Below are 22,047 nucleotides of genomic sequence, written 5' to 3'. Positions count from 1 at the left end.
AGACTCACTTGACTCAGCAGACTCGGTAGACTCACTTGACTCAGCAGACTCGGTAGACTCACTTGACTCAGCAGACTCGGTAGACTCACTTGACTCAGTAGACTCGGTGGCACTTGACTCACTTGACTCGGCGGCACTTGACTCACTTGACTCGGCGGCACTTGACTCACTTGACTCGGCGGCACTTGACTCACTTGACTCGGCGGCACTTGACTCACTTGACTCGCTTGACTCGGCGGCACTTGACTCACTTGACTCGGCGGCACTTGACTCACTTGACTCGGCGGCACTTGACTCACTTGATTCGGCGGCACTTGACTCACTTGACTCGGCGGCACTTGACTCACTTGACTCGGCGGCACTTGACTCGCTTGACTCGGCGGCACTTGACTCGCTTGACTCGGCGGCAATTGACTCACTTGACTCGGGAAGCGCGGTCTCACTTGACTCGGCGGCACTTGACTCGGGTTCGTCGAGGCTGAAGTGATGTGCGAGTTTGGCTGAGCGGACGAGAAGCGCGGGTTCGCGGAGCGCGGTCTCGGCAGGGCTGGGGTGAAGCGCGGGTTCGACATGGCGGGACCCTGGAATGACGGTCTTCCTGGCAGCACGTGCAGACCTCATAGGAGGATCAGCCACGCTGGAGATCGGTCCCGTACGGCCATAGACCGATCCGGTGGCTGGCTTGATTGCTGGCAAGACGTGGAGCGCGGTCTGAGGGAGCGCGGGTTCGGCTGAGCAGACCTGAAGCGCGGGCTTGTGGAGTGTGGTCTTGGCAGAGCTGAAGTGAAGCGCGGGCGCGACCGGGCTGACGTGAAGTGCAGGCTCAGGCAGCTTCTCCTCCACGCCCACGGTAAACGAAGAGCCGCTCCACAACAGGGCCAAGTCGATATACCACTCTAAAGAACCGTGCGGACCCGGTTCGGGCATCAAAGACCGGAGTGGTTCCGATAATCCTCCGCGGAAGAAGATCTTCAGGCCGTGGGTGTTCATTTGCGCGAGATATGCCAGCTCGAGGAATTCTGCAACATAATCCTCGATGGCGCAATTCTCCTGGCGAAGACGGAGGATCTGGACATCAGGACTCCAGGTAGGCATGGCTGCTAGATCCTAGTGGGTCAGTTATTCTGTTACGAAGCGTGGAAACAAAGGCTGAAGTCGGATCTAAATGCAGCAGTAGACTTTAATTATATTCAGAACAGACAAGATACTCGTGGTACGCACATTAAAACATACATTCAATAACTGACCATGAACAAAAGAGCAGACAGGATTAAAATACACAGACGGGATGAGGGAACAAGACACAGCTGGGGCAAATCAGAACACAGGTGAATAAGCTGAACACTAACAAGGAGCGGGAAAACTGGGAACAGGACTGAACCAAATACACAATGACGGGGAAAACTCATGGAAACAGATACAGAACAGACATAACTATAACATATATATATATATATATATATTATTAATATTTGGCTTAGTCTATCCTTTAGGTGAGTGTATATATCAGCTAGACTGTACTAAAGTGAGCTATGGCTTACAACCAGTGCATAAAAACAATATCATGAAAGTCTAATCAATATATATAGTATATACATATGTGTGTGTATATGTGTGTGTAAAGATTAGATATATATAGGATATGAAAGATATATCCTTTACTGTATAGAGGACATATCTTATCTAATATATATATATATATCTTTCATATCCTATATATATCTATATATACACTCACCTAAAGGATTATTAGGAACACCATACTAATACTGTGTTTGACCCCCGTTCGCCTTCAGAACTGCCTTAATTCTACGTGGCATTGATTCAACAAGGTGCTGAAAGCATTCTTTAGAAATGTTGGCCCATATTGATAGGATAGCATCTTGCAGTTGATGGAGATTTGTGGGATGCACATCCAGGGCACGAAGCTCCCGTTCCACCACATCCCAAAGATGCTCTATTGAGTTGAGATCTGGTGACTGTGGGGGCCATTTTAGTGCAGTGAACTCATTGTCATGTTCAAGAAAAAAGAAACAATTTGAAATGATTCGAGCTTTGTGACATGGGGCATTTTCCTGCTGGAAGTAGCCATCAGAGGATGGGTACATGGTGGCCATAAAGGGATGGACATGGTCAGAAACAATGTTCAGGTAGGCCGTGGCATTTAAACGATGCCCAATTGGCACTAAGGGGCCTAAAGTGTGCCAAGAAAACATCCCCCACATCATTACACCACCACCACCAGCCTGCACAGTGGTAACAAGGCATGATGGATCCATGTTCTCATTCTGTTTACGCCAAATTCTGACTCTACCATCTGAAGGTCTCAACAGAAATCGAGACTCATCAGACCAGGCAACATTTTTCCAGTCTTCAACTGTCCAATTTTGGTGAGCTCTTGCAAATTGTAGCCTCTTTTTCCTATTTGTAGTGGAGATGAGTGGTACCCGGTGGGGTCTTCTGCTGTTGTAGCCCATCCGCCTCAAGGTTGTGCGTGTTGTGGCTTCACAAATGCTTTGCTGCATACCTCGATTGTAACGAGTGGTTATTTCAGTCAAAGTTGCTCTTCTATCAGCTTGAATCAGTCAGCCCATTCTCCTCTGACCTCTAGCATCAACAAGGCATTTTCGCCCACAGGACTGCCTCATACTGGATGTTTTTCCCTTTTCACACCATTCTTTGTAAACCCTAGAAATGGTTGTGCGTGAAAATCCCAGTAACTGAGCAGATTGTGAAATACTCAGACCGGCCCGTCTGGCACCAACAACCATGCCACGCTCAAAATTGCTAAATCACCTTTCTTTCCCATTCTAACATTCAGTTTGGAGTTCAGGAGATTGTCTTGACCAGGACCACACCCCTAAATGCATTGAAGCAACTGCCATGTGATTGGTTGATTAGATAATTGCATTAATGAGAAATTAAACAGGTGTTCCTAATAATCCTTTAGGTGAGTATATATATATATATATATATATATATATATATATATACACACACTGTATATATATTCTGTATAAATATATCCAGTATATATTGTTTTATTGACTCATTAAACCAAAAGAATCTGTATGCGCATTTCAAATGACACAGATGCTTTTCCATACAATGTGGGCTACACTATGTAGTGTATCCATTTAGCTTCACGACCATAAGTAATGTTACACTTTCATTGCTCTAGTTACTACCTGCAATCTAGGCCATTGCTCAAGTCTGAATTTGTACCACTGGACAGGGCCAGGCAGCTGCGGGCTGTAACAAGATGAGAGATGGACTCATCCGTGTGAAATAGAGCCAAAGCTGGCTGTCCAGTTATCATAATTTGACCTGGAACAAAGCATGACAGAAACAGACACCTAGATTAAGACGTATTCCCATCTCTCTCTCTCTTTTCCCACTGCCTCTCCCTGAATCATTTCTCTCCATAAGACTTCACATTAACCTCTAACACTTCCTTCCTTTCCATTCTGGTTCCAGTCTAGAAGCAACTTTCTGATTGTGATCATATACTTCTGCTAAAAAAAAAACATTTGCCTTGTCACCGCTCCATGTTTTCACTGATAACATCTCATCAGTAGAAGAAGTGTTGATAGATAATGCCCTACACTCAATGTGCCAATAAATTTCATTTGTTTGTGATTGTTCAATCTCCTTATACAGTTTCCTGCATCATCTTTTCGTGGGTCAATAATAAAATGGCTCCTTGATGTAGTTATATTGATTTGTTTTCTTTGGTTGGTGGTAAATTAATTTGCCTCGAGTAGTTTGAGCTAAGGTCAGCTTGACCTTTTTAAGAGACTACTTTTCTTGTGCCTGCATAAAATATACGGCCTTTGTAGTTTGAGAAAACACATCAATTAGACCTTCGGCCAGAGAGACTGAAGAACCACGTATCCTTGAGATTTGCAATTAAATATACATTAAAGAGAAATGGCCATCAATGCACTGCCCCTTCTGGACATCGAAGACCTTTGGAGGATGACTCCTAGTAAGCATTAGCCAAGTAACACATCAACACCTGTTTGCATGGGATTTGCGTCAGAGAAACAAACCACTCTGAGGCTCAATGCTGCTGGCTGAATGCAACTGGTGGTGTTCTTTCAACGTGATCTCACGAGAATACGTGTGTATTTTTACATAAAGTGTGATTCTACCAAACGTACATTTACTTACGGTTTCATACCCATTGCAACGTACAATATTGACGTATTGACAGAACTAAAACGTAAATTATTTATCTGTAAATATTTTGCTTATTTTTCCTTGCTTATATTCACCATAATTATTATTACTATTATTCATCTTTTTGTATAATTATTTCACTTATGTATAATAAATTATCTTTCTTTCGCATTAGGTGTTGTCTCTTGCCACCCTAATCACACCAAATTGTATCATGATCTCAATGTTACCTCTTTTGACCTTAGATCATAAGAGTTCGTAACGGTATTTAACTGTCATATCAATTACATGTTTTGTCGCATTTATTTAATGCAGTTTACTCATCTACTAAATATGAAATAATAACATTTCGCTCTGTTCTGTGACGTTCTTCCAGTTTTTCCAGTCTTACAAGCTTATAAAAACTCCTAGGGCCCTATCTTGCACCCGGCGCAAATGACTTTGTACACTGACGCATGTATCATTCCTATTTTGTAACCGCGCAAAGCGGGCTTTTCCCTCCACAGACGCACGTCGGTAAACTAGGGAATGAACTTGCGCTCCCTGGGCGGGTCGGCGCAAAAAGGAGACGTGTTTCCGCGCAAACATTCCCGAGTGCTATTTTGCAGTTCCAGAAAACAATTCCGCCACTGACCAGAAAAAACCTAGTCTAAAGTCAGTGGCGCGTTGTTCATAATGCTATTTTAAGCGCGCATGCTTGGCCATAATGTAGGGGTGCACAACGCGCATACACTTTGATTCTCTCATCAACACAGATGCAGCAGTTTTTATTTTTGCAAATCATACATTATAACAAGGAAAAATATGAACACATGAGGGAAATCATTGTGGTGTCCATGAAGATGTAAAAAAAAAATGTAGGCCTAAATCTAGCTTACACATTTACCTACATTTTTCAGGCTAATTGTAGTAATGACGGATCAGACCTGTTTGCCCAATAGTGGCAAGACACATATGTATATAAGGACATCTGACAAATTAGTTTGTCCGTCAAGAACCAAAAAAAATAAAAAATCTCCCATCCCCATACAACGTCACTTCTCTGTCTTTCACTGCCCTGACAAGAACGTCGGTCTCCTCGGCTGTGAACCGCTCCTGGCGCGCGCCTGGTAAATCCGCCGTTATAATAGCAATCCGCCATGCAACATGCGCACCTGCTCTTAAAGGGTATGTTGGATGACGCTCTGATTGGTTTATTTCACATTACGCCCAAACCACACCTATGAATAATGAAGCTATTTCAGACCAACCCCTTTTAAACTTGCGTCGGGCGCAAGAGTCATTTATCCCGCCGGTAAAATAGCAACAGCGCCCAAGACCCGCCCACAAAGTTACTTGCGCTTCGCGCTTGATACTTGCGTTTCAGATCATTAAAATAGGGCCCCTAATGTGTAATGTATACAATTATTCAATAGTCTGATTTGATGTTACGGTGTGGGTGGTCAGAGTACCGGCGAAATCTTCAAACTATACAGTTGTTCAGCATATTAGAATGATTTCTGAAGGATCATGTGACACTGGAGACTGGAGTAATTGTTTTGCCACTGTTGCCTTGGCTTTTGGCTTGCTTAGTTGGGGACATTTAATATTCAACAATATTATTGATCTGCCTTACTTAAGGTGGACGTTGACGCAATTTTCTTCCAGAAACAAACTTTGTTGTATTATTTTCATGTTATCACTGTGAAGCTGCTTTGATACAATAATGTATTGTAAAAAGCGCTATATAAATAAAGGTGACTTGACTTGACTTGACTTGACTAATGATGCTGAAAATTCAGCTTTCCCATCACAGGAATTTTTTTTTAAAATATATTACAGAAAACAGTTATTTTAAATTGTATATATAATTGTACCATAATACTGTTTTACTATCTTTTAATCAAATAACTGTAGCCTTGGTGAGCATTAGAGACTTCTTTCAGAAACATTTCACAGACTTAAATAAACGAACTGTATTTTAGCACTGCCCATGAGAATGACACAAACACATTTCACAGTGTTACTTGCAAAATTATGTGAGGACTGCAAGCCGACAAGTTCATTTGAATTTTTCATGTTTCTTATCAAACAAGAGCCTGTGAATTATTTACCACGATTAAAGTACATGTTAAAGAAATCATTATCATTAAGTTTTCATTCTCGAAACAAGAAGAGGTGTATAATAGTTCCTTCCCCTCGTGCTGAGTGAGGGTCGGATTTGTGATGGCTTGGATTGTGCAAGTCAGACGGAGATATCTTAGGTAACACATGTTTGTGTACAGGAGCGTGAATGATTGTGTTTATCAGCGATGCAAGTGGGAAGCATTATTGCCAAGACACACTATACAGAGAATCGTGATTTGCACACAGTTTGAATAACAACAACTAAAGCGGCTTCAGAATAGCAACTGCAAGACAACCTCCATCATCAACAATGGCTTAAATCGAACACAGACCCATCAGTGTGATAAAAGCAACTTTTGTCAAGAGTATCTGAAAAGAATTCATATTTTTATAATTCGTTTTTTACAGTTGACCACCATTAACCACAACAAACCAAGCTAGCTATCAAAAGAAAACCCAGATACGGATAGCCTTTAGTATCTCCTTGGATCTGTGCTTTGGGTCATGTTCTAAATATATAACTTATTATGAATGACCATTAATATTCCAGAGCTGTTTCTAAGGTCGTTTTCCCCCCCCCATATAAAATACCCCTTGACTGTTACTGCATTATTAACATTCCTACCATTAACACTATCCTAGTGGGCAGGGATACTATTCCACACAGTCATATCTCCTTTGTCTAACACAATGCTTTTTCACTGCAAGCTATTGACTCTATTAATGTGATTCTTCCCTGAAGGGCATTGTAATGCTAAAATGTGGGAAGTGATTCAGCCACTGGGCTATTTATAAACCTGTTTCCTTTTTAAAATCAACCCTGCAGTGTAGATGGTTTTAAAGGGCCATGACATGTGTGGCAGCACAAGTCAAAGCAGCCAATAAAGTCGGATTTTCTTGCACACCACTCCAAATTTGACTTTTACTTCAGAACATATCCCAAAATGGAATGAATGTTCTCAAATATCTTGTGAACAAATTCTGTTCACCCTCGTGTCATTCCGAACCTATATTACAAACTTCTTTCTTTCAACGTTTGATTATAAAAGAAGATATTTTGAGGAATATTTTAACTCTTATATCCATACAGTGAAAGTCAATGGGATCGATCTCAACATCGGACCCAATTAACCTTAACTTTATTGAGAACATTTTTTGTTTGTTTGTTTCTTTATAGTTTAATGCCATGCCAGGCTATATCTACCATGGCTATATTTATGGTGATAAAAAAGTGAAAGATATAAAAAGTAAGTAATTAAATAAACAATGTAGCCTACACAAACTTTTTTTATTTCCTTTTCTGTTCTGCAGAAGAAAGAAAGTCATATAGGTTTGGAATGACATTAGGGTTAGTAAATAATGATCTCCTTATTAATATATGGAATTTAATTGCTTCATATTTTCAATGCAAAAACCAAGGTCATTATTGTTGGAAAAAAACTCAAACTAAAACCATGCAAAAACATTATAAAAAAAAAAAAAAAACGTTTTTGTTACTTAAGATAAACTTTAACTGAGATAAAAAAAATATTTTAAAAAGTGCAAACTTGTTTTCTTTCAGCTAGTTCCCAAAGTAACATTTTTAATTTGAAGTGCTAAAACAATTCAAACTAAAATAAAAAAATGAATAAAAACTATATAAATATGTAAAAAATTAGAAAACTGACAAAAACACAACAAAATTAATAAAAATAACAAAAATGGAAATTAAAATGGAAAATATAAAAACCAATTCAAACTATTAATAAAAACCTTAAGTGTCTCAATGATACTAAAAAAAACATTGGCACAAAAAAATCGAATGCATCAGAAATTAAATGATGTTTTATTAACAAAGTTCGAGAGGAGCACATAGTCTACACAATCATTATGATTAAAGAGGCCTATATATATATATATATAGCCGACTCACCTTCGTTCCTCTGCAGTCTTTCTGCATCCCGACTCCTCACTCTTGGCTAGTTCCTATCCCAGCCAGAGATACGGGTTGAGTACTCTGGGTTCGGGCCACATTCTGAGCTCGGAGCCTTACCCCAGACAGCATGCCAAATACCCATACTATTTTACACAATCAAATTTTTTGTAAGTGTGAACTTGTGAAATTGCAGCCTTTTTTTTAAGAGTGTGTGCTAGAGTAGAACAAATGCCAGTGCACACTGCGGCTCACCTAGACGTCTATTCTTATCTCAACCTCCAAGGGCATGTTCTGTGTTTAAAGTCATTGCAGCATACTCACTTTTTCGGCCTGTAGTCCGGAATGTTCCTGTCCAAGGAGATGCGGTCACTCAGTTGAGCATTGTAGCCGTACTCCTCGTACCTCCCTTCGCTCTCTCGGCTGTCCTCCCCCAGCGTAGCAGCTGCACCACCCTGTCCTAGACCTCCAGGTCCCTCCACCAGTCCCATGGGTTTGGCTAGACCTGCAAAGCAGAAAAGATGTTTGACTTCAGTTGACATGACAAAGGTCAAAACATCCCATAAGTATGGTAAAGCAAAACTGGGTTCATTACTGCGGGAGTACCCACCAGTGACATGCAAATCATAACTGCTGAACAAGAGTATGGGCGATAATTGGATGTTGGACACCAAGACACCACCTTCGCCTTATGTCACCTCTTTCATACAGATCTCCCGGGAGGAAAAGGTGGAAAGCAAGTGAACTGTGTTTAAAGGGTTGTCAGTGCAGAGTAAGTCTTCTTTACCTTTGGAAATTCAGGTCTAATTTATCCTGTCGCTCTATGCTAATTAGAATGGGATTGATGCAAGGGTTGTTTCCGGCACAGGGCACATCAAATGCTGTGTAGTTTGACACCCAATGAATATGACGAAGAAGAATTGTACAGAATGTATCCATTATACCAGATAGTGAATGCCAGATGGTTGTTCCTAATCAGAATCATTGGTCAGAATAATTGGCGTTATTTAAAAGTCTAGATTTAAACCTTTGCCGTGCTCTTTAAAAGGGATGAAATGTGTAACATCCATTAAAGATGCCGTTTCATTTTGACATTTAAAAGAGCATAATTATATGTTTCACTAAATTATTAACAGCTACATAAAAATTCTATCAAGTTTCAGAAATAAGTGTATGATCCAAGGATGTTCGTTTTAAAAGCATTGAATTACAAAGTGTTTCTAAACTGGTACTATATTGAAAGAGGGAAATATCTTGTATATTTTACTTGCTCTTTTCATAAACTGTGCCATTGAAATTCAGAATATCAACCTGTGTTTAATTTTTTTTTAAATTAATAATTAAAATGTGGCATGTTCTATAAGCTGCTGCACAATATCAGTCAAATCACTTAAATAACCATACATTCTATATCAATGTTTCTACGTAGCTTGGCAAACATACAACAATAAGCTAATAAACTACTTGGCAGAGTTTATTTCCCAATGTTATCGATACACATACGGATATTTATTAAACATCGGTGTCTTTTATCATATTGCTGTGGTTTGTTACTAAGTGACAGTGTGTATATAACACAGTTTATAAATAAATACAGATTAAAACAATTACCTAAAACAATGCATAAAATAAATAGGGTATTTCATGAAGTATTACTTTTAGACTGAACAAGGCTTCATAGGAAGTGAAAGAGAGAGTCTAGCTCTAGTCAATTATATTCATATTGACAATGCACAATCCCAAGTAGGAAACCAGGGGCAGTGTTGTCATAATTAACTAAAACTAAAATTATTTCAAATGATTGAAATAAACATTACATAAAAATATGAACTTAAAAAACTTAGATTAGAAATGCCTTGGCAACTTACTGATATAAAATAAGTTTAAGTATTATAATTAAGAAAACTAAAAAGCTTTAAGCTAAACAGAAAACTAATAAAAATGGCAAAGCACATAAAAATGGGTAAAACAAAGTAAAGTAAAAATGAAAACTGAAATATAAAAATTCAAAATTTTAATAAATACTATAACAATATATACATAGTAGTAAAATAACACTGACGGGAAGCACTTAAAATCAGCATACATAAGGACAACCCTTAACTGTGGAAAAGCACAAGTGACGTATTGCGTTATTTTTCTGTGGCCATATAGGATTGATATAACAGCTCATTATGACTCTAAATGTTCATGTTTCTCAAGACCACACATTTGAAACCTTGTCTACCAGGCAAAAAGCTTCCATGATCATAGGCTTATCCTTTCACAAACATCATTAGAATTCAAGTAATTCGGAGTGATTTTTGAGAAGGGATGGTTTGGCTCTGGGGGATAACCATGCTTGGCAACAGAACGTACAGATTGTGTCTTGGAATCCAAACCAGGCTGTTCCACAAACACCAGTTGGTGCAGCATTAAATCCTATTCCACCCTGAACCCTAAAGCAACCACAAATGGCTGGTCTACATAAAGTATTCCAGGTCTGTCTCTCTTCCTGGCAGTCGTGACCTCCCAGAGCGTTGACTTGACTTGGAGTCTGAGTTCTTGCATCATAGGTGTTCTGGCAAGCTTGAGCTGAAATTGTAATGTCTCTCTGAAACCGTCTGAGGGTTTGTGTCTCTTTCACTGTCATTGTTATTTCCATTGTCTCGAAGGCTGCCTCTGTTGGCTGTTTTGAGAGAATTCTATTACATAGCGGCCTGGCATTTTGACACTAATCCCTGAGAGCCAGCTGTCTATGGCAGAGAGAAACTGCATATCAATGATTTAATGCAGTGGTCTGCTAATACAATGCAAATACAATCACTTGTTAAGTGCTGTACAACCAACTTAACAAACTGAAAACCAATTTGGCCAGGCTTTGAGACCATCTAGACCAGGGTTTCTCAAATCCAGTCCTAGAGGGCCACTGTCCTGTTTACCTCCAGCCCTAATTAAACACAACCGAACCAGCCAATCATGGCCTTCAGAGTAGGCCATCCAGGGCCGGATTTGAGGGACCCTGATCTAGACAATAAGAACACCCCTTTACCCAGGCTGGGAGACCTTCTAGACCAAGGGTGTCCAAACCTGCTCCTGGTGTTTTGCAGAGTTTAGCTCCAACAAATCACACCTGAAACAGCTAATCTTCAGACTCGCTAGAAACTTCCAGGCAAGTGTGTTAGAGCTGGTTGGAGCTAAACTCTGCAGGACAGTGGCCCTTCAGCAGCAGGATCGGACAACCCTGATCTAAACCATCTAAGACTAACAAATAATAAAATACACTGCAGTGTCACCTCTTTTCTCACAGTATCTGAAATTGCGTGATCAAGGATCCGGTCTCTCTAAACCCCTCCTTTCCGAGAGCCTATACTCTGCTCTGATTGGTCAGATGGCCCAGTCTGTTGCCATTGGTCTACCACTTACACCGCGAGTGTAAAAAACTTCCAGGCAAGTGTGTTAGAGGTGGTTGGAGCTAAACTCTGCAGGACAGTGGCCCTTCAGCAGCAGGATCGGACAACCCTGATCTAAACCATCTAAGACTAACAAATAATAAAATACACTGCAGTGTCACCTCTTTTCTCACAGTATCTGAAATTGCGTGATCAAGGATCCGGTCTCTCTAAACCCCTCCTTTCCGAGAGCCTATACTCTGCTCTGATTGGTCAGATGGCCCAGTCTGTTGCCATTGGTCTACCACTTACACCGCGTGCCAGAAACTAAACGACCATTACCATATCTGAAATTCAGCTCCAGAGGCTTCCTCAGCACTTGTGAACAGTGATATGGACAGTAATGATGGCATCAGTTTTATTGTATCAATTCGAGCCCAAGTCTTCATCCTTTGAAAGTGGCAATATAGCAAACGCCTCCATGAAAGTAGACGTAGGGTATTTCAAACTCCAAACTAACTAGCTAACTGACTATTTTCGTGGCTGCTAATAAATTTGGCAATGGAGATTGTGTTTTAGCTGCTGTTCAGCTCAGAGATGCTATTAACCGGTGTCTATGTAAATGCGTGTGTACTCATATAATAATATGCCTCGAAGGCTGTAAAGAGACAGCAGTGATTACAGTGAGCTGAAGAAATTAAGTTACAAAGACCAAAGGAAACAGGCTCTGTTTGTGGAATAGCAATTATTCTGTTTTCTTCCCTCTTAAAAAAAATCGATAGCCCTCTTACCAATATTTCATCCTCCAAATGGAAAGGGCATGATAGAGACTTGTGATTTGTACTTTTCTAGTTTACAAATCTACAAGTCTGGAAACTAATCGGCAGTTGCTTTTAAACCATTAGCACGGTTTCTGTTTCTATTTTCAGCTCTACATGAAAATAAACGTCATAATTACACCAATTTATGAAATACATTTAAAAAAAGCAACAAACTAGAAACAATAGACCCTTTCACACATACAGTCTTTACAGTAAATTACCGGTAAATTACCGATAACAGATCATGTGTGAACAGGACCTTTTCAAATATACTGATAAATTGGTTCCGTCAATTTACCAGTAAGGGAAGTTGTAACATTACCAGTAAACTACCGGCATATGCACTGTGTGAACACGGAATGAAGATTATTTCACGTTCTTTTGCATATACGAGGTCAGAACACGCTGACGTAAGAAGTGATTTGGGCCAATCAGAAGGCATTGAAAAAGCAACGGCTCTGGGCCATTCATAAAATTACGAAGCACTGTTTACAAATGTCTTCAAATTGGAGTGATACCGAAACTAAAGCACTTCTCGTCGTCCGGGCGGATGAAGAGATTTGTCAACAACTTTAGAGATCACTTTGGGTTAATGACATCACAGAGTTTACCGGTATTTTGGAACTGATGCGTGAATGGTCTGAACAGCACATTTTTTAATTTACCGGTAAAGTCGTTCTGGCAATTTTACGGTAATTTACCAGGATTGCTGCGTGAAAGGGGCTATTGTTTAATGAGGTTGCACATATTAGGACACATATAAAATTTACAGACTTCTTATATGGAAAAACTGACCAAAGCACTGTTAAACTAATCATTTATTTTGCATTCAGAAATGTATACAAATTAAATGTATGCCTAATGTAATGAATAGCAAATTATGTTTTGAAATGGTAAAATAATTTCAACATGGCTGATGGAATATTTCATTTCAAATTTGGAAAATAAAAATAAACAATGATATGATATAATAATTCATGCACTAGATGGTAATAAAAACTGTTTCTATAGGAAATATCTCAGCACTGGAACTGTAATTTGTGCTTGTTTCGTGCATTCAATAAAACACATGTGTTCATTTTTAAAAGTAAAGGGAAAAGGAAAATAAATGGGCTCCAATTTGGTCTCAAAATGTCAGCTAAACAATATAGAACACCATTTTTTCAGTTTTTTTGTTGAAAAAGTGAAGGATGTGTGTCTGAAATTCTAATACTCTATCATGAGTCTCTCTCTCTCTCTCTCTCTCTCTCTCTCTCTCTCTCTCTCTCTCTCTCTCTCTCTCTCTCTCTCTCTCTCTCTCTCTCTCTCTCTCTCTCTCTCTCTCTCTCTCTCTCTCTCTCTCTCTCTCTCTCTCTCTCTCTCTCTCTCTCTCTCTCTCTCTCTCTGTGACATTTTCTCTGTTTCTGTAATGGACTGGACTTTCCAGACTCATTATTTTAACAGGCTGCTCGGCAGTCTGTCTTTGAGAAATGGCTTATGAACGGATCCTGTTAGCTACGTTTTGCAAAAAGCTTTGAATTTCATGACAGATAGCTCCAATTCCACTTTCTTTTAAGCATATTCTGTGCATGTGTACTTAGGCAGTTCAGAATCATGAATACCTCACTCATGATAAGCTTTACAGTCCTGACAACCAGGATACAGATCCCAGCCCAGAGGAATGTTTTCCTTTTTGCTTAGAGGTTACTGTTTGATAGCTCACTATACTTAATTGAGTTGTCAGTTTAAGTTTCATTAAGTATCAACCGGATCTCAGATGTCTCTTCTGTAGTTACTAAAGAGAAATAAGAATATAAATAAATGAGACAATTGGTACTGTATAGTGATATATAATAACAGTACAGAAAAGTAGAATGTGGATAACAGCGTAGATCTTAGAAGAATTTCATGAGAAATGTTGGCGCTCATACTGAAATCTCTTACTTTTGAGTGCAGACTTTGTTCTCTTGGCAAATGTGATCACAATCTGAGACACTGTTGAGATCTCTGCTAAAAGGAGTCATGAAGTCTTTATCTCAGAAGAACAATCTGATAATTGGGAGACTTCAGAAAAGTTTTCTTTCCATTCAATCGTATTGTTGTCTAGTGTCGGTTTCAGACTACACAATATTTTTGTCGATAGTCACAGTGTCAGATAAGATTATGCGATTTTGACTACTAAATTATTGTTGTGTTATGGACTACATTTTGCTTTCCAACCAATCATTGCTTGGCGTCTTTTAAAGACTTGCGTGATGTCATTGAGAAGGCGGACCTAGCGACTGACTTCAGAAAACAAGAGAGTAAACAATGACTACCGAAGTGGTATTTCAGTACTCACTGGGTGACTGAAGCACCTCTGCTATCGTTCGCCAGCATTTAACATTTTCCACTCGTGGTAGGAAACATCATAAAGGCAGGAGAATTGAACCTTGCATTATTCCACCTAGCAGCAGTCTTTTGTTTTGCCATGTTTGAAGAGCTAGCTCCTATTGGTCAACGTCACAGATGTGACGGAACGCATTGTGGAGGACGGGAAAAAAAATTCAACCTGCTAGTCTTTCTGTCGGGACGTCATAAAGCATCAAAGACGCGGCGTAGGTGGTCTTATCCCAATGCCCATTGTCTTTTTACGAATCACCATGACATCCTACGTCAACAGATCGTGCCAAAATCTAGGCCTATATACAGTATATAACTGGCTTAACCAGTATGGTTTAATCCACTGTGTTTGTGGAGGTCTTCAGTCATCCATCTGTGATACTACCAGTCAAGTTTATCTCCTGCTTTCTTGTAAAGTGCTCTGGCAGCATTCAGGCTTGATGCACTTTTACTCCGAATTGCTTTAAATTATGTAACAAGATTTGAAAAAGTCTTACTGACCCTTTATGGATTCCAGGATAACAGACACTCCTTTTTGAGGTGATTTGGGAGCTGAATGAATATATGAATTCATGTCAAAACTGATGCTAGTGCAGCATAAATATTCATGAGGAAAATGTGGTTAAGGGGACATGGATTGGACAGTCCCCTTAGAGTCCACTGTGAATGCATCAGACAGTAAAATGTGCTGGGTCATAAAGCATCGACAGTGGTTAAATACTTACTCAAAAGGCTGATTTATACCCAGAATTCATAAAGTAATACAAGGTCATATAAATTAAGAAACAAATTATAAAAACGTTTGTAAAAAAAAAAAACATTTAAATCATATCTGTAATCTCAATTATCTTGTACATTGGGAGCAGGAAGTTAGTTTATTGATATTATATATTATATTATAATTTCTTCCACTGGATTTCATTCTAACTCTAAATGACTAGAGCCAGGAAAATTACATTATCCATTGTATCAGCACTCTGTATCAGAACAATGTCGGGGCGGTCGTACTTTTTATAGATGCATGGCATACGGAACACCTACACAGCCTCAACCCTATAGGGGGCTCCCACGCGGTGTGATAAGCCATATACAGTATATAATGGTTAAGCTTGCCATTTAAAACTACACAGAAGCTGCATCTAAGTGCCAAGTGAGTTTTACTGTGAAACGGGATGTCCCGATTAAGTTTTAGTGCTCCCGATCCAATCAGAGTCATTGAATATTGAGCAACTGGATTCAACATTGATAATAATAGAAAGACATGTTTCTTGAGCACCAAATTAGCACATTCGAATTTCTGAAGGATCATGTGACTCTGAAGACTGGAGTAATAGCTACATGACATTTTAAAGGAGTAGTTCACTTCAGAATTAAAATTTCCTGATAATTTACGCACACCCCCATGTCATCCAAGATATTCATGTCTTTCTTTCTTCAGTCGAAAAGAAATTAAGGTTTTTGAGAAAAACATTCCAGGATCTTTCTTCATAGTGGTCTTCAACGGGAACCAAGGTCCAAATTGCTGTTTCAATGCAGCTTCAAAGGCTCTACGCGATCCCAGCCGAGGAATAAGGGTCTAATCTGGCGAAACGATTGGTCATATTTTAAAAACAAAATACAAATATATTTACTTTTCAACCACAAATGCTCGTCGTGCACGTCCACAACTTCACGCATTACAGTAAGTAATCACGTTGGAAATGTCAGGCGGAAAATGTAGGAAAGGAGGCGAAAAACTTCTTCTTTTTTTTTGTAAAGGGTGTTTGACTTAATCTTTGCACGTTCGCTCTGTAAACACAAGGTCGGTACTTCCGCCTACATCACGCGTGACCTTTCAACGTGATTACGTAATGTGTGGCGCATCACAGCTAGTGCAAGACGAGCATTTGTGGTTAAAAAGTATCATTTTTTTTTAGAAAATGACCGATCATTTCGCCAGATAAAAGCCTTATTCCTCGGCTGGGATCGTGTAGAGCATTGAAACTGAAATTTTTACTGTATTTTTGATCAAATTGATGAGCCTTGGTGAGCATAGACTTCTTTTAAAAACATAAAAAAATAAAAATAATAATAATAATAATTCGCACCAACCTAAACTTTTGAATGATAGTATAGCCTTCTCTGTCTGTTTATATCACTTAGAAATCGGTTCAGTCTAACGCATCTGTGTTTCCGAAGGTAAACCGAACTACAGCTGTAGAAATTAAGCACACTTTAGCGGTAATGCTCACGGTAGATCTGCTGCCTAATCAAGGGGCTAATTGCACATTCTCATAGCTCTGCATTTTTATAACAGTCAGATAAAGGGTCACAATAACACAGCGTTTCTAGAAAACTCAACTGTCCATCCCTGATTGGCTCTCTTTGCATCCTGGTTTTGTCCAAATAGTAAACGTCATTACACTTCCTGCGCTGATTAACTTAATCTATGCTGTTGTAGTTTATTGTACTGTTTAGCTTGTGTACAATGTAAATTAATTTGACTCTCGTGACTCAAGGTAACTGATTTACATGCATTATTTAAGTAATTGCCAAACTATTCCGGTTTTATAGTGACATTTCCATCTCCCTCTCGCACTTTAGCTTCACAACTATCCCTCAAGGTCAGATTTAGTTGAGTAAAGCAATCCTACAGAAGAATCAACATGCACTTTGTAGCAAACAATGATGAACATTACAATATGACTTGTTCTCTGTTATCACAAACATATCACATACAAACTGGCACATCTGTAAATGCACAGTAATAGAGCAACTATATAAGAATCTCGATGCTATTGGATATATATACTTAAACAATCTTACAAAACAAAATTAAACTACTTGTATACCACAAACATGTACAGTATACTTTCAAACTAAGGTAGAGTACTGTGACAAAAATCATCCATTTATGTCAAAATGTGGTCCATTCAGTCAGGTCACACCTTCTTGCACAAACTACATGCAATGCATGATGATCCCTGGCTGTCAAATCTGCAATTTTTCCACCACCGATGCCCTTTCAATAAAAACAGGTGCATGATCATGCGGTGTACTATGATTCTCATTTAATGAATGTTGGGGGTTGTAAATGGTGATTCAGCTGTCCATCTCAAACCAGAAGCACTGTCTATGATTATGTTTTATATGTTCTCTGGGAAATTTTTCATCAAAGTAATGCTCATACAAACATTTACTGCATATTTGCGAAGATGTTTCAAGGGATGAGGGCGCCATCAACAGCCAGACAATTACTGCTTTCTTGCAAAACTCGCTGAGTCCTAGAAATCCAATCGGACCTTGGCGTAATCCTCTGGGTCTCATTGTCAAGACAATAAACAACAGAAAAATGGACAATTACTTCAAATCAACATTGGAAGCAAATACGGCAACAGAAATGTAAAAACATCAAGGGAAAACCTATTCCAGTCTTAATATCACATACAGTCGGCGGATACAATCTCGCACGTTTTATGCGCATCGGATAAATATGTGTCAAAATAAAATGTATAACGGCCCCAACATCAAGAAGATTTGTGACAGACTGGTGAATTCTACAGAGTGGAAAAGCCTCCGGGAGAAATATGTGGTGGCACTTGTGCAGAATGAAAGCCCTTTCAATCAGTAGGGTACATTAGAGGGCCTTTTTTTTGTAAAGCAGTCCCTCTTGGCTTTCCTCCAAATGCAAGATGGATAATTCTAACTGACAGAGTGACCCCCTTTATACACAAATGGTGGCGGTCTTACGGAATAACAATCAGATCAAATAGATGCACTAAAGAAAAGCAAAAAGAGAGTGATAGGTCTTTTAACAGACATTTGATGGAAGGATATAGCACATCACGTGAACTATGACCTTCAGATGTGTTCTGGAAGAAAATGTTCTATGGTCTAAGAACATAATGATTGAGGAAATGGGCTCTAATATTCTAAGAAAAGAACTCAGAAGAGAGAGGATAAGTGTGGTTATGGCAACAACAGATGCAAGTGCATGGGAAGCAAGATCGTAAAGTACAATTTCTTTTTGCAGGCTTCGAGAGAATCTGCAGACTTTTTTTCTGCACTGTTTTTGGGGTAAAATCTGTGGGATTACGTGACATGGATTTAAAAATGGTTAAATATACTATAGAAATCTGAGAGTTCTTCATTCTTATTGGTAGCTGAAAGCAAATATACATGAACACAGAGACGAACGAATTTGTTTAATGTTATGAATGACGCAGCGTCTAATTCAGTGGAAATCTGCAGATTTTATATGGACATATATCTGTGAATACTGCAATTTTTCCTCAACCATGATTGGGAAATTTAGAATAATTGTAATATTTATTTCAATTCTGATTCATTGCTTCAATTTCTTGAATTGCTTTTTTGCTGTCAAAATAAATACATAAATAAACAGTCTTAAAATTTTTCCTCTCCTCAAATAATGTGTACAACTTCAAGTTCAAGAGAGGTCAGTTTTGTATTCCAGATTTAGACATGTAGAATTGCATTTGAATTATAAATTAAATTGGCCTTAAAGAATTAATACACATTATGAAAGACAGCTTACTCTGAGAAATGCGTAAATTGTTGTCACTGCAGACATAATGTAACAGAGAAGCAAGAAAACTTTCAGAACAACATCTCTGAAACCCCTCAACATGCCTGGAGTTAGAGACACAGCACAAAATGTATTACTGTTACAATCAGTCAATGAGCCCTTACTACACTGTCCTTTCTCTAATTTCCCATAGCACTTTATATTTCAGCAATAACATTAAAAAAACATTATGAAATCATAAAATGCTTAATAGATCATTACATTTAATCAGTTATGAGTGTGCTAACACTTTGATTGATATATATATTGATAGGTTATGTCCACTTTATCCTGTCTTGATCTTCCTGACATGTTTATTGCATCATAAACATGTCTATATTAATCGTCATGTGATAAAAAAGTCTCATTTAAAGTATTCAATTACAGTAAATTCACAATAAAATCCAAAGTGTAAACCTAGATGTCCATAAAACACTGATTTATTATGCATTATATAATTCATGTGAATGACTTATTAATGAAAGTCAAAGATGATTAAAGCTAACATACCATTTAACTGATTATACACCACATCTTCTAGTCGCTCGAGCCGTTTGAGAATGGACTGTCTGTCCAAGGAGTTCGTAACTTTGGCATTCCTGCCTCGCAGTCTCTGATCCGACAGCCTCCCGATCTGCACGAGCTCTTCGGATCGGTCCTGGATCCTGCAGTAGACCGAGAACAAGATGATCCCGACGAACACCAGAATGTTGACCGTCAGCAGAGTTTTGATCTTGCGTGCCACAGCCATTAAAGCCCGAGAGCGACACTGTCAGACCCCTAATATTGATCCATATGATCCGCTGTGGTGGGAGCTGTCCGTTCAGCACCACACACAACCCGCGCGCGCCGCAGTTTCACAAGCTTAACTGCTGATCAACGCTCCTATCTGATGATGCAAGTATATATGATATAGAAGTAAAACACGTAATAGAGCTTGCAATCAAATAACACCGCCTCGGGGTCTTGTGCTGACCCCCATTACAAACGTTTAGAAATGTGTCAGAGCAGCCTACGGAGATTATGCTCAGATTAAAAGCATGCGCTGTGCACTCATGAGTCGAAATGCACGAGATGTGCACGGTTCAGATGGCTCATTTTAAATGTCAGTGCATGTCAAACAGCGATCCTCCGTGTGCAGCATCCTTCACGCGACTCCGTCTGTTAAAGCAAAGATGCATCGCGCTCGGGCATCGAAATAAGATGAGCGATTTCAATGACCGGACAGATGAAATGCACAATCCTTATGCAACGAACGCAGGTGGAAGTAAAAAAGAAAAAGAAAAAAAGACGCTGTCAAGCGATGGTTTGCATGGCAGCGTTCTTCTCTCGCGCTCCCCGCATGCTCCCTCCCTCACATCCCGCTTTTCACGCGCTGCTCAGCGCTCTGGTGACGTCGGCAAACTCATAAATATTCAACACTGTGTGAGGGGATGAAAGGCTGGAATTTGATAGATGATGAGGATAACTGTTGGATTACATTCTAATGTTTTCACGGAGACTGGCCAATTAAATTACATAGAGTTTGTATAAGAATAATGATTTCAATGTTACGCCCAAGTGCAAATGTGGCATTTCCAAGGAATAATACAATCAGTGGGTCATTAACAAATGAAAATGTTCTCCAAGACAAGTTTACTTGTCTTCCTTTATTTTGAGTCTTTTATATATTCTCTTTGTGTCTCTTGCCAGTTCGTTCTTTCAACCTGTGCTTTTGTTTTTCTTGCTTTCACTGGGCACTCTTGAGCTTCTAAAGCCTACATCTATCAAATGTTTTGTTTACCATGAAGAAATACTTAAGTCTTCCGAGAAGCACTTTCAAATGTGTCTGTAACCACAAAAGCAAAATAATATATGTCAGCCAGAATGCACTCAATGTGGGCTATATGCTCACAAAGTCACATTTATCTAAGGTTAGGATATCAACAAAAAAAGTGGATTATTGTCATATCTCATAATAGATTTACACTCAAATAGATTAAAAAGAATTACAAAAACCTTTTGTTTAAAATATCCTTAAAGTAGTTGATCGTATCATGCTAAAAGCGCCAATACATTTGTATTGCGGTAGACATTCACTTGCATTACTTTACTCTGACCTGGAAGAACTTTATATTTTATAACTTAAGACAGGCGTCACATGGACCACCTTTACGATACTTTTAAGTTGAGCTCACCAGTTGGGGAAAGTTACTTTTAAAAGTAATGCATAACAATATTGTGTTACTCCCTAAAAAGTGACTAATTGTGTTACTTAGTTAGATTTTATGGAAAGTAATGTTACGTTACTTTAACATTACTTATTCTCATCTCATACCGTTTTTCGCCTATACAGTAAGGATGTATGCGATTTCGGATGCAGCCCAACAATCTTACTTCAGCTATAAAAAAGAAAATACAAATGTGATGTTTATCTAGTAATTTTTGCTTATATGTATGGTTGAATTGGACCAAAGGTCAGGAGTAACTTGCGTTACTTATTAGAAAAAGTTATTTAGATATTTTGTTGTTGATTTAAAAGTAATGCGTTACTTTACTAGTTAAAAATAATATGATTGCGTAACTCATGTTGATTATAATGCGTTGGCCCCAACACTGGCGCTCACATTAGCGAAATTTCAGTCCATTGTCTATAGTCAATGTTGTAGTCATTTTCAAACCAAGCAGCTTTCTGTAGGATATGAGGCGGACCCCTTTGACCAACTTGAACCCGTTGCAAACTCTACG

The 22,047-nt window shown here is 39.0% G+C and overlaps 1 protein-coding gene across 1 annotated transcript in view; it reads right to left on the bottom strand.

Annotated features, from left to right (window-relative positions):
- The window catches only part of galnt9 (polypeptide N-acetylgalactosaminyltransferase 9), a 95,641-nt gene extending 74,946 nt beyond the window's left edge, over positions 1-20,695 (bottom strand). Inside the window, exons 1-2 of the mRNA XM_056263924.1 lie at positions 19,831-20,695; positions 8,525-8,705 (exon numbers count right to left, since the gene is read on the bottom strand). Coding sequence (XP_056119899.1) covers positions 8,525-8,705; positions 19,831-20,071 — 422 coding nt within the window. The 5' untranslated portion in view covers positions 20,072-20,695. The remainder of the gene's footprint in view (positions 1-8,524; positions 8,706-19,830) is intronic.
- Positions 20,696-22,047: the final 1,352 nt, after the last annotated feature.

The sequence above is a fragment of the Rhinichthys klamathensis genome, unplaced genomic scaffold, assembly GCF_029890125.1.
Source record: "Rhinichthys klamathensis goyatoka isolate OS25496 unplaced genomic scaffold, OSU_Roscu_1.1 h1tg000210l_1, whole genome shotgun sequence".
Lineage (NCBI taxonomy): Eukaryota > Metazoa > Chordata > Actinopteri > Cypriniformes > Leuciscidae > Rhinichthys > Rhinichthys klamathensis.
The sequence above is the reverse complement of the archived record's forward strand: the minus strand, read 5'-3'. Positions and strand labels throughout refer to the sequence as shown.